This window comes from Grammomys surdaster, unplaced genomic scaffold (genome assembly GCF_004785775.1).
Source record: "Grammomys surdaster isolate TR1022 unplaced genomic scaffold, NIH_TR_1.0 192, whole genome shotgun sequence".
Lineage (NCBI taxonomy): Eukaryota > Metazoa > Chordata > Mammalia > Rodentia > Muridae > Grammomys > Grammomys surdaster.
This window is the reverse complement of record NW_021604637.1, coordinates 1,616,151-1,629,426: the sequence shown is the minus strand read 5'-3', so window position 1 is coordinate 1,629,426 and position 13,276 is coordinate 1,616,151. Positions and strand designations below refer to the sequence as shown.

The 13,276-nt window shown below is 44.2% G+C and overlaps 1 protein-coding gene across 2 annotated transcripts in view; it reads left to right on the top strand.

Moving 5' to 3' along the window:
• The window catches only part of Plpp4 (phospholipid phosphatase 4), a 123,443-nt gene extending 110,825 nt beyond the window's left edge, over positions 1 to 12,618 (top strand). Inside the window, exons 6-7 of one of the 2 annotated variants that reach the window (XM_028769446.1) lie at positions 1,791 to 1,961; positions 12,080 to 12,618. In XM_028769446.1, coding sequence (XP_028625279.1) covers positions 1,791 to 1,961; positions 12,080 to 12,279 — 371 coding nt within the window. In that variant the 3' untranslated portion in view covers positions 12,280 to 12,618. Of the gene's footprint in view, positions 1 to 1,790; positions 1,962 to 12,079 lie in introns of those variants that run through there. The other variant, XM_028769447.1, reaches the window with a different exon arrangement.
• The last annotated feature ends 658 nt before the right edge of the window (positions 12,619 to 13,276 follow it).

Genomic DNA, 13,276 nt, shown 5'->3' with positions numbered 1-13,276 from the left:
AGAATGATCAAGCCAAGGTAGTTAGCATGTCCATCTCCTCAAACACCATTTTGTGTAGAAACCTTTGGATACTTTTATTGATCCTGAAATACACAACAGATGTCATAGGTCACAGAAATCCTGCTGTGATACAGAGCATTTGAACCAAGCCTTCCTAATAAACTGCTTTGATGTCTTTCACTCAAACTCTCTCTATTCTAGTTATCCATTCTAACCGCTAGTGACCACTGTTTTACTCTGCTGTGAGATCAAAGTTTTAGATCTTGAATGAGTGAAAATGTATGGCATTTTTCTCTGTGATTACTAGTTTAAACTGTTGATACAATTTGATACAATCTAGAATCAGTAGGAAAGAGATTCTAAATGAGGAATTTTATAGGATAGGTTGACCTATATGTATGGGCAAGATTGTCTTAATTGGTAAATTATGAAAAATCCAGCTCCTTGTGGGCAGCATCATTCCCTATGAACAGTATAGGAGAGGAGGACGCTATCTCAGAGTAAGAAAGCAAGGGCCCGTATGTTTATTCTCTCTACTTTTGACTCTGCATCTTATGCTTTGCTCACCTGACTTGACTTCCCCCACAGTAATGGACCTGGAACTTGGAACTGTAAGTAAATATACCCTTTGTTTCCTAAGTTGCTTTTTTTCAGGATGTTTGTCACAACAACAGAAACAAAACTAAAATTGTCTTTCTTGGGCACATTTACTTCACTTACTAGAGTGACTTCCAGATCCATTCATATGGCCATAAATAGATGGATGAAAGCTTGCCATTTTATGTATACTATATTCAGACTCCATGGTTTTAAGTCTTTGCGTTTCTAAAGTACAGAAATTTTATAATTTAAAAAGATTTCAAGGTGTTTGTCATGAGTGGCTTCAGCATCAAGTCCACTCATGTTTAGTATTTTCGCGTTTTGTCTCTAACAACACCAAGAAATTGTTTCAGTCGTCTTACTTGCCCTGACCCTTCTAATGTAAGCAAAAACTTTTCTTATTTTCCTGGGTGCATTTTTTTCTTATTGCATATAATATATTCTAACATAGTCTCTCAGAACGGCCATGTTCTTCCATCAGCCCCCAAGTCCTGTGACCATGTCCTGTTCATCTTTTTCTTTTCCCGTTTAACATGTGTGTGCCTAGCATATATTGGATAGCTGTTCTAACTAAGATTTCTGTGCTGTGATAAACCACTCTGAAAATAAAAATCAACTTGGGGAATAAAAAGTGTATTTCATCTTATAGGTTACAGTCCATCATGAAGAGAAGCCAGGGAGTTTGTAGCAGGAACCTGATTGGCTTGCTTCCCAGCTCATGTTCAACTACCTTTCTTAAATAGCCCAGTCTCCCATGCCTAGGGATGACACTGCCCACAGTAGGCTGGGCCCTTCTCCCTCAATTAGCATTCAAGAAATTGCCCTATAGATATGCCCATGGGTCAACCTGATGAAGGCTGATTCTTAATTGAGATTTAATTGATCCAGGTATGTCAAGTTGACAACGAAGAGCACCTATCACAAGAATCATTAACCTTTTGTTGAATGAGTGAGTGAAAGAATAATGACACAGAATAGGCTTTGGGCACATGCAGAGTTGGAAGGTCACTCTCATGGTTGAATGTTTGTTCTAGAATAGCTGTAGCAGGAGAACAGATTACCTAAAAGGTGCCTGGTTCCTCTTAGCCCTGGCCTCAGGCATGAAGATGGCAGACAGGAAGCCTGAGATACACCAAGTTCCTGCTGCTCCTCACCTGCTAGGGTAATGCCTGCTTTTTTCTCTTTGACAGTTGCCTTCTCAGGCCTCGGATTCACAACGTTCTACCTGGCTGGCAAGCTGCATTGCTTCACGGAGAGTGGGCGGGGGAAGAGCTGGCGACTCTGTGCTGCTATCTTGCCCTTGTACTGTGCCATGATGATCGCCCTGTCCCGCATGTGTGACTACAAGCATCATTGGCAAGGTGAGTCCTGAGCAGTCCTCACAGTAGCCCCTCTCTTCTTCCAGGGATGGATGTTGGGTGTTCATTGAATTGGGAAGAACTGAGGCCCCATTGTCAAAAGCCGGACACGATATGGTTATAAAACACAGGTCTGTTCAAGTGTGTCCTGGTATTCATCTTGCTCCTGCTGAGTCCTTCTCATTTGTTCTCAAGAAGACTGTTCAAGTCCTCCCAGGATGTCAAGTCTTCATTGTAGTCACCCTGGCCTCAGACCCAAATGTGATTTCTCTGCTGGATCTGTCTTCAGTCTCAGTGCCATATTGTTTCTGGCTCCTTTCCTATTGTAAATCTAGTCCCCAAGGACATATTTCTCACCACAGAGGCAGTGCCAAAGAGTATGTACAGCCTAGGGACCCAATTTCACTAATATTCTTAGTACCCACCACAAGGCTAGAGCAAGCCTGTTCTTTCTGGTCACTTCTGAGAGTCACCAGTAAAGAGCCAGTTTCTTCTGCTCCCTCCCAGCTTCTGACCTACTCCCAGCCCTCCTGAAGCTCATATCTTGGGAGTCATGTATCTGAGATGGCATTTTTGGGTTAGATGGTGTGGGGTGTGTGGAGGAGCTACTGAAGCACAGTTTAGACAGGGGGCACGTGGTCATCCAGTACTCCCCACACAGAGGAGGTAAAGAAAGGACCGCTGAGCTGTAGCTGCAGCTCTCCCTGGTTCTTTATCTTTACCACTGAGTTGAGCAAAGTTCTTGGTGTCATGAAAACCACATTATAAGAAGAAAGGAAAGACTGAGTCCCTGAGCCAACAAGCAACAGAAGTATGTCTTCACTGCCGCACTGGCTTTTGTAGTGTTTTCCCACCTCCTTTGTGCCTACAAGGTTAAGGGGTTAGGGCATTTCCCAGCAAGAACAGTATAGGCCAAATGGCCTTGAGTGAATTATGTCTCCTGTTACCCAGGGAACTGCAGTTTCTTCCTTTGCTATCGAATAATATCTGAATATTTCACAAAGCACTCTGATAGACTAAATGCCACAATGAACCCAAATGTCATTAGTAAATGCAGGTGCCCTGTGCTCATCAGTATCCCCCAGTGCCTCGTTCACGGCTACCGAGAAAGGATGTGGAGCATTTCCTAAACAGCTGACTTGTGGCAGATGTATTTTTGCCACATGATCTGTTCATAAGCAACTAATACTGAATTGCCACTCTTAGTTTACCCTCTTGGATTTGGGAAACAACGAAGAGCTTGAAGGGGCTAGAGAAATAGCTCATGGGTAGAATGCTTGCCTAGAATGCACGAAGTACTGGGCTCCATCCTCAGCACTACATAAATTGAGTGTGGAGGTGCACACTTAGGATACTAGCACTAGGGAGATGAAGGCTGGATGAGCCGAAGTTCAAGATCAGCCTTGGCTGTACAGTGAGATTATGTTCATCCAGAGATATATGAAAACCTATCCCAAATTTCAAAAAAAAAGGTTCAGAATTTATGTTCTCCCCAACTCCCTGCTTCATCTTTGTTTAGTGAATTTGTACTGGCAACCTAAGAGGTGAAGTGTGAAGTTTTTCAACCCTCTCAACCCTTGCCTGACTTGTTGCCATTTTCTCTGTGGCTGAATAATGCAGCCACAAGGAAAAGAATGAGAAACTGTGTTTATTCAATCCTCGGTTGTTCTGGGAGAACTGGAGGAGGCCTCTAAGGCTTTCAGCTTGACAAACACATCCCAGCCAGGCCTTTGATTGCAGTGTAGGTGGATATTAGAGGCAGGATGCTTGATTGAGACAAATTGGTATTTTTCTCTGTGGTGAACTGAGCTGCCCAGTGACCGTTGGCAGGACCATCAATCAAGGTGAAAATCAATATGGAACCCCAGTAGGCATCAGCAAATTCCATGTCCTTCTCATTATTAATGTTAGTTAGCATCATTACTATTATGGAATTGTATGACTCCATTTCAGTGTGATTTAAGCAATGATGTCTGTATGGAAATACAACCGATTACTTCATTACATAGTCATGTCTAATCAATATCCCATAACATCACATGGCATGCTTGTTTTTTGTTATTTCTACCTCCCTAGCCCACCCTAAATAGACAAATGTACTGTTTTTTTTTTTTACTATATTGAGGGGAATATGGGAGTACAGGCATAGGTGGGGCTACACATAAAATATTGAGTGGAACTTCCCCAGAAAGAGCTAGCTGGATCAATTCTAAAACTCTATGTAGCTGCTGTTCCCTTTGTCTTTGTGCTAGGCTGCCTTCCAGACCGTTTGGAAGCCAGAGAGATTCACACGTTGTGCCAAGGCAAAGACCCATGCCTGGTAACAGGGTTCACCTTTGTGATTAACCACAAACACAAAGGATTTGAACTCAGAAATTTATAGAATCCCTCTTTGGGAAAACTGATGCAGTGAAGGACAGAGTATGCCATAAGCCAGCTTCTGCCTCTTCTCACTCATGAGTATTTGTGATTTCTGGCTAGGGAAGAACCATAGCTAGGACTGGAAATAACATGTGCTTTGCTCCATCATCCCTGGGTGAATTAGCACTGGTACACACTCAGACACACACTCAGACACACACACACACACACATACACATACACACACACACACACACACACACACACACACACACACACACACACACACACTTCACCAAGCCGACCTCTCTTAGGCTATCAGAAGCAATCCTTTGGTGTTCTAAATAAAGAGACTTTAAAGGAGTTTTTAGAATTGTATGGTTATTCCCACCAGAAACCTACCAGCCCTGGGCCAAAAAAACTATGGCCTGCTGCTCTCTGTTTAGAGTACTCCATCCCAAAGGAATGTATCTCTCCTCCATCAGCTATCTGTGTGGTATGGCTCAACTCACAGCGTTCCATGCTATTTAGAGACCTCAGAGCCCAGCTGCCTATGATAAGCACCATGTCTGTGTTGGTTCTTAGGATAGTGGAAACAGTCTGAAGCCCCCATAGTGTCCCTCCCTCTATGCAGCCACCAGACAGGCAGATCTTTTGCCCAGTTTCCCTGAGGAAAGATGTTGCTTGCTCCAGACAGCCATGGATACTTTGCTTCACTTCTCTTCTTGGCTTCCTGTGATTTTCTGTAAACTTTTATGATCAATGTATTTCTAAAATTCAAGCTGGGCAGTGGTGGCGCATGCCTTTAATCCCATCACTTGGGAGGCAGAGGCAGGCAGATTTCTGAGTTCAAGGCCAGCCTGGTCTACAGAGTGAGTTCCAGGACAGCCAGGACTATACAGAAAAACCCTGTCTCGAAAAAAAAAAAAAGTTAAAATTCAATTCCTCCCCTCATGCTGCAATGTTCCCGGCTGGTTTTCCCTGTCCCTTTGCTGCAGTCAGTGAGCCTTCAGTGAGCCTGTGGGCTTGTCCATGAGTTCCTGCAGGAATCCTCCATCCATACCCTCTCTACTCCTTTAACATCATAGCCCACACCCTGCAGTGACCTGCAAGATCCCACTCTTCGGACTTGCCTGCTCATGTGGCTTCTTGCTGTTCCTTGAACATTCCAGGCCCATCTCACTCAGGGGCCTTTGCACTGGCTTCTCATGTGCCTGCCATGCTTTCCTCCTTGCTATGGGCATGTAGTAGTCCCTTGCCCTCCTCTAGCCTAGCTCCGCACATCACATTGGTATAGACAGTTTCTTTTCAATTGCTCACACCCTCATATCCCGCCCCGCTACCCTAACTCATTTGCTACTTTTTAACAACCAATTTAGTTCATACTGACAATTGTCTGTTCCTATCCCTAGAGTAAGGGAAGAAGACAAACTTTGTGAATCCTATCTATAGGCCTTATGTAAATAAATCATTCCTGTGGCAGTTAAATGACGGCAACTATGCATGATACGTAAATGACCAGATATGTGTCAAAGGTTGACCCATCCAATATAGACAGGGATGTTTGAGTGCCACATGCTATATATTTATACTGATGGAGTTTCCTAGATTTACTGAAACAAACATCTAAATACCAGCTGTTTTGAATGACAGCAATATATTGTCTTACTATTCTGGAGGCTGGGCAAGTGAACATCAAGACAGATTTCCCAGAAACCTGCAAGATTCTTTCTTGCCTCTGCCAGTTTTTCATATCCAAATTGTTCCTTGGCTTATGGAGCAGAGTCCCCTTTGACATTCTCTCTGCATCTCTTCACATCAACTCCCTCTTCCTTTCTCTGCCCTAACCGTCCCTCTTTACAAGGAAAGCAGCCATAATGGGTCAGGATCCACCCCAATGACCTCATTAGTTACTTCTAGGAAGAACCCACTTTCTGCTGCAAATGTAGCTAGTTGGTAGTGTGATTACCTATGTCTCACGTGGGGCAGGAGGGTCTAGCCTAGGTACTTCATAAAAACTGGGTGTGGTGTCACACATCTCTAATCCCAACATTCAGGAAGCAGCAGCAGAAAGATGAGAAATACAAGGTCATCTGTTTGGTTTCACGGTGATGTCAAAACCGTAAGACACAGTTTCCTAGTAATCCCTCTCAGGGATAAAGATTAGGAATTTGACAGAAATTTTAAAAGGACATGGGTTAGCTCAATAAATATATGCTAAATAAGTGAATGATTTTTACTAAATTTTGCCTTTTTTTTTTTTAGGCAGTCTCACTGTGAACTCATGCTGGCCTAGAACTTTTTTTTATAATCCAGAACTAATATTATAACTCAATGATGTTGGATGTTGTCAATTTGGCAGTAATGGATGTGTTCTTCCTGGAAACCTGCCAAGAGATGTTAGCAAACCTTTGTCCATATTGTTAGACAATCTTCTAAGCCTCAAACTCAAGATCCTCCTGCCTCAACCTCTTCAGTATTGGGTATGCAAACATGTACATGGCGTAACGCATGCTCATTTCTTACAAGTCGTATTTATTCTTTGCGCTGCTAACATCCTCAGCTGTATCAGGCAAGAGTGAAAGTTGTCTAGAGACTGAAGAAAATGTCCCAGTAGTGCATGAGACATAGGTTAACCATAACATACTAAGAGAGGAAGAAAAAGACAAACAGGAAGCATCTAGGAGCCCAGATGAGACAGAAAATTTGCTATTGGGTCCAGTAGTTGTGGGCTTCAAAAAAATGAGACCACTCCACAGCAGGCCCCTTTCACTACCCTTCCCACTTCAGGGAGAGGGTTTTTATGTTAGACTACATAGTCAAAACATCATTTAGTTAGCTTGCTTCCTCTTGTATGACGACATTCCAAGCAGTGGCTGAGTAGTTCACACTGCCTGTGTAAGAAGCACTTTCCTCTGCAGAGAATGCTGGCTTCTATCACTTGCTTGGGTTGACTAAACCCTAAGCATCAAAAGCCAATATTTCTGAAATATGGCAGGGTGACACAGATACTCCCATTTTCTCTGAACTCATCCAACTAATTTCAATATAATAAGCCACATTTTCTGTAAGCTCTTACCTCTTAAAAGTAGATTTAAATTTTTTTTGCATTTTAGATATTCATTCTGTCTTGCCTCCTTGTGCCTGTGGGCTCAGTAAAGCAGTATGGCCTCCATGCCTCCAGCCTACAGTTTACTAGGTAGGTTGACAGAAATCTTACTAGTTAGAGAAACACTGGAAATCATCATCGTCATCATCATAATCATCATCCAAACAATCAAAAAGGTCAGATGCAATTGCTCAGTTTTCCAGAGTTTGATCTTGCTCTGCTGTCTTGGGTCATGAAGCCCAAGGCATACAAGCTCCAAAGTCAAAATTAACGCAATGATGTTGGATGTTGTCAAGGTGACAGGAATGGATGTGTTCTTCCAGGGCACCTGCCAATAGATGTTAGGGAGCCTTTGTTCACACGGTTGCTTTATTGAAGCAGGTCAACACAGCTCAGCATGCTGGTTGTGGGGGACATGGTGCGGCCCTTTCCTGCTCTTTGACCTCACAAGATAAGGATTAGTTTGTGTGCATTTTAAAGGCATAATTCAGTTCTCGGGTTGCTGGATTCAAAGTCACAGTTTCTGGTCCCATTGGAAACAATCTGCTGTTGGTTTCCTCCCTCTGTTTTTTTGTTTTTTGTTTTTTTAATAAAGAAAGTCTCCATTGAGCTCTGATTTAGCACTGTATAGCTCTCCCCCTTGAAGTGCCCAGTGCAGTGGGTTCTGTCTGCACATTCAGAATAGTGCAGCCATCATAAATGTATTAGCAGTCACCCTCCCCTGCTCCTGGCAACACTGACAGACTTTCTGTCTCTGGCTTTGCCTGTTTTAGGCGCCATGGAATGCGTGGCCATTTGTGGCTGGTGGTGTTGACAGTTAAGTGTGTTTTGTAGATGTTGTTTAGTGTGTTTGCCAAACATTTACAAATTAGAAACGATTGAGTCTTTAGGCAATGGACCTGAGCTCCATCTAGGAGCCTAGATGCCATCTACTGGGCAGACACTTGGAAATGGGTACCAAACAGGAAGGAAGGCGTGAGGCTGCAAGACGCACAGATGACATACCCTAGAGGAGAAGTGAACTGTGGTCCACGGTGAGGGCTCACCAGAACTGTATGGGAATGTGAGAAATGCTCTTCATGCCAACCAGATGGGTGACCTATGTCCTATAACCCTTTTATTAGATGGCCCCACTACCAGTTTCTCAGTCTGACAAGCCCCTTTATTCCATTTTGGGGGGGCAGCTTTATGAATTTCCTTCCTTTTTCCTAGAAAACCCACAGGTGCCTATCTTGCCTCTACTTCCCCTATATAACGTTTGCTCATTCTTAGGTCTCAACCTTTGGGTCATACCGTCAGCACAACTCTGTGTTCCAGGCTAGCCCAGGCCACACTGCTGAGTCAGCTCTCAGGCCCCCATCAGAGCTGTAGCTCACTGCTAAGCCATCATTAAACAGCCTCTGCCTTGACCCCAGGACTGTAAACTCTGGATGGAAGGATCTCCTGTACTTCATTAGTTCTGATGTCGGAAATCTGACGCCAACGCCTAATGCCTGATACACATACAATAAACAAAGAGGTTGAAAGATTGACATCAAGGCTAATTAAGGAGACCGCAGCATGTGGATGCCAGGGACATGGAGGGCTATTCATTTCTTTTTTGAGTCTTTCAGGAGTATGCTACCATACCTGGGGGAAACTCAGTCCTAAGTGGCTTTTTCTTCCAGTGAAGACCTTCATGTCCCTTGCTTGATATCTGTCAACAGGTTGTGAATGTGAGTTAATTAAAACGGCAGTAGCTACTTGAGCCCTTGATGACAAGCTCTCCATAAAGGAAGATATTTTTTGTTCACACCTTGGTAATAAACACATCTCTGAGGGACTGTGGCTTAGAGAAGACCCCATCTTGTCCCTGCTGCTTCCCGTGCCCTTGGGCCTCTCACTTGTTCCATCCAATAGGAACTAGCTTGACATCACCATTTCCTTACATGCTGCTACATCAGTGAGCCCAGGAAGCATATGCCTGGACTTGTTAGACAGCTTCAGTCAATGACCCTCCTCTTGAAATGCTGTGTGGTACAGAAGCCAGACGCTATCATTTGTAGACTTAGGTCTTTGGGCTGTTTGATAGTCAATGGCTCAAATGTAGGTTAGGTTTTGTAGTTTATTTTAGATGCTCATAAAAATAACACCCGGTGGGAATGTTCCCTGAGCTTGGCCAAGATAATAAAACGATGTAATAGTGCAGCTCAAAGACCTTGAACTAGAAAAGGTTGGAACGTGTTTTATGGACTGATACCCAGAGATTATATGAGGACACTCTTCATTTGAGCTGCTGCTTCATTCCATGATGCCTACCTGTGCCTTGAAGCCCTGTTCAAGAATTCATAGTATATACTGCTTTACAGGTTCTTGGGTGACACATGTTTTCCAAGTTTATTTAAAATGCTACAAAGGGCTGGTGAGGTGGCTTGGTGGGTAAAGGCACCTGATGCTAAGTCTGACAAATAAGTTTGTTCTCTAGGACACACATGGTAGAAGGGAAGAAAAAAAGCCCCATTTTTCCTCTTACACACACACACACACACACACACACACACATACACACACACAATTAATTAATCTTTTGTTAAAAGAATACTTCATTTAAAAATAAAATAGAGTGCTATAAAAACATGGCCGTGTTCCTGAGGTTAGAGCTCTGACAGTTGGCTCGATGGGTAAGAAGAAAGACAGTGAAGAATCAAGGAACCCCCAGAAATACTGGCGTAAGATATGAGAGGGGCAGGATGGGGACAGCCACTTTTAGGTCCTGTTGTGACAGGCCCTGCGGCATCAACTTTAGTAATCGTAGCAGAACTTATTGTCACCGTCATTGAGGAGACTACTGAGACCTTATCTCCATCTGAGAGATAAGGGAGCCAAGGCTCAGGAAGTGTGGAAGCAGTTATTCCTTGTCAGACCCAAGGTGGACATAGCCTTTATCCCACTGTTGCATTCTCAAGGCCAGGACCTCAGAAAGTCACATGGTTATTAGGCCTAGAATGAACCTGTCAGGGTGTACATAGCCCCTAGACCAGCAAGGGACACAAATTCAGGGTAATTGTGTCCTAGATTATTTTATCTGTCAGCTTAATATAGCCTAGAGTCACCTGAAAGGGTCTCTGAAATAAAGGGATGTCCCAGATCATATTGACCTGTATTCATGTACATGTGGGGAATATCTTGATTGCTAATTGATGTAGAAGGGCCTAACCTACTCTGGGTGACACCATTCCCTAGGCAGGTAATCAGGGTTATATAAAAAAAAAGGTAGCCAAGCATAGGTCTTTAACTGAGCCACCAAGCAATGTTTCTGTTTCATATTTCTGTGGTTTCTGTTTCATGTTCCTTCCATGGCTTCCCTTGATGATAGACTGAAACTATAAGCTGAAGTAAACAGTTTTTCTCTCCTAAGTTGCTTTTGGTCATGGTATTAGCTAATTGTGCGATGAGCAGCAAGATGTTGGCCTGTTTCATTCACAGCGATAGAATTTAACTGGAATGCTGTGGAAAATGGAGGTGCTTCCAACAGCCTGTAGGTAGTGCGCACAAATCAACAAGCTAACCGGAATGTAGGTGGAACTCTCTAATCAGAGTGTAGGTGGAATCTTTAGAGGATGGCAACTGAGCATGGCAGTGACTGGACCTGAGTTCCAGATTTCTTTTACTGTGGGAGGTCTACACTGTGTCAGGATGTTTGGGCAGAAATAATTTGGGTGTGCACCACACATACTGAGGGCTGATGTATAGGGCATCTTCATGGGATCTCTATTGAGCAGCTGAGTGCCATGTTTAAGGCCCATCTTTGCCTGCAGGTGAATGTGCTGTTTCATCTCTCTGCACTACCACTGCCTCATCTTGTAGATACCCACAGCTCATCAGAGGGATCAGGCTCCTTTTTACAGAGCTCTAAAAATTTTGCCAAGTCTCAAAGACTGCTAAAGGTTTTACTTACCATATACCTCTGAAGGTTTATTTCATCCTAGAGAAACCACATATGGTGAGGCAGAGACCTGAACACCTGCTGGGGTTTTGTGGCTCACCAGTAAGATGGAAAGACTCCGGCAAGACTGGCCTAGGAAAAATAAGTGTCAGCCTCTCTGGCGGTGTTCAGATGAGAGAGAGATGGCTAGGATTCTTCTTCCAGAGTTCAGTTACTCTGAAAAATCTAGAATACCAGTCTGAGCTCATGCAATGATCAGGTGTGAGTTAAAGAAGTGTGTGTATGGGGGAGGGTGTTAGAGTCAAGTCCTTGATTTTCCAAATATTAATTGTGTGTGGGATATAGGAGGCGAGGCACACATGTAAGTCAGAGAACGACTTTGTGGGGCCTGTTCTCTCCGTCTACTATATGTAGGTGCTGGGGATGGAACTCTGGTCATCAGGCTTCTTGACAGGCGTTTTGCACACTGAGCCATTTCACTAGTCTGAATCCTTGGTTTTAGCACTTAAGTGCTAGGAATGCCAGTGATTTGCAGAGACCACCATGATTTGCACCTCCAGCATGCGCTCTTTCCTTTGGTCTTCCAGGGGAGTGAGGTGGGGATTGGGTTGGAAAGACTGAAAGCAATCCAGCATCTAGGGCAACTGGAAAAAGAACTTTCTGGAAATCCAGGCTGACCACGTAAAGGAAGAATAACCATTTTCCCACTTCCTCTCTCCTGACTAGATTCTTTTGTTGGAGGAGTGATTGGCCTCATTTTTGCCTATATTTGCTACAGACAGCATTATCCTCCTCTGGCCAACACAGCGTGCCACAAACCATATGTCAGCCTCCGAGTGCCCACTTCACTGAAGAAGGAGGAGAGGCCTACGGCTGACAGTGCACCCAGCTTGCCCCTGGAGGGAATCACCGAGGGCCCCGTATGACGGGCATCTAGGGAGAATTGGACGCTGAGCACCTGTCATAACGCAGTGGAACCGATTTCCTGTAATGTGATTCTCATCAGCTACTCTAAAGTCCCCCCCCCCGCTTCCATTCTGTGGATGGTGTTTTTGCCACTCTTCATGTCTCCTTTCAACACTTGGGATTTGTAAACTTGGGACACCAGGACCAGTCTCTGAGAGACCCACGCACAAGGAAGGGGGATGCAAGGGCGGGGTGGGCATGCTTGCTCATCCAGTGATTCCTTTACCTGAGGTATTTGCTGTAGCACCCGCCCACCTCCGTGTTCATGTTGTGAAACATAATAAAGTCTCCCATCCAGACTTGGTGTTGGCTATCAGTCAGCAAAAGTTATTAGGTGTCATGATGGGTTTTACGGTGAGGCACAAAACAGTCTCCGTCCCTGGATCATTCTAGGCTTGGAAGCAAGCTGTATGGGGAGGCTGCTTCAGGTTCTAGGTGCAGGGACTCTTACTATCTTGCAGTCGAGGTTGGGGAGCCAGTTCTGAATGTAATTCTACCCTTGCAAAGGATGCACAAAGGACAGAGTGAATTGTCTCTCAGGTGAGTAAGACAGCTCTGTGGTTTCCCTTGTGAGATCAACTAGGGGAGCAGTGGAGGTACAAACTGATGATGAGGTGTCTTACTCTTTTGAGAGTTGCATGCTGCACAGCTCCATTCTAAGAGGTCTTTGATAGCAGCATAGCCTGGTTGCAGGCCGGGAGGAAGCTTCAGCGTGGCAGTTGTCCTAGGAGAAGGACGAAAAGAAAAGGAACTGCTATCTCTGCTGGGCTCTTCCCATTGTCAAATGCACCAGGTTAACATTGATCTTTTTCAGGCTGAGTTCCCAGCCAGCTTGGTCTTTTCAAAGCTGAGAGCAAAGCCTTCACTCTGCTCTAGATTTCCAGGTTGTTGGGCTTGGCTGCTGTACAAGGTGAGGAGTCTTTGATGTCTAAAGAATCTCGTACTCTGCAGTTAATG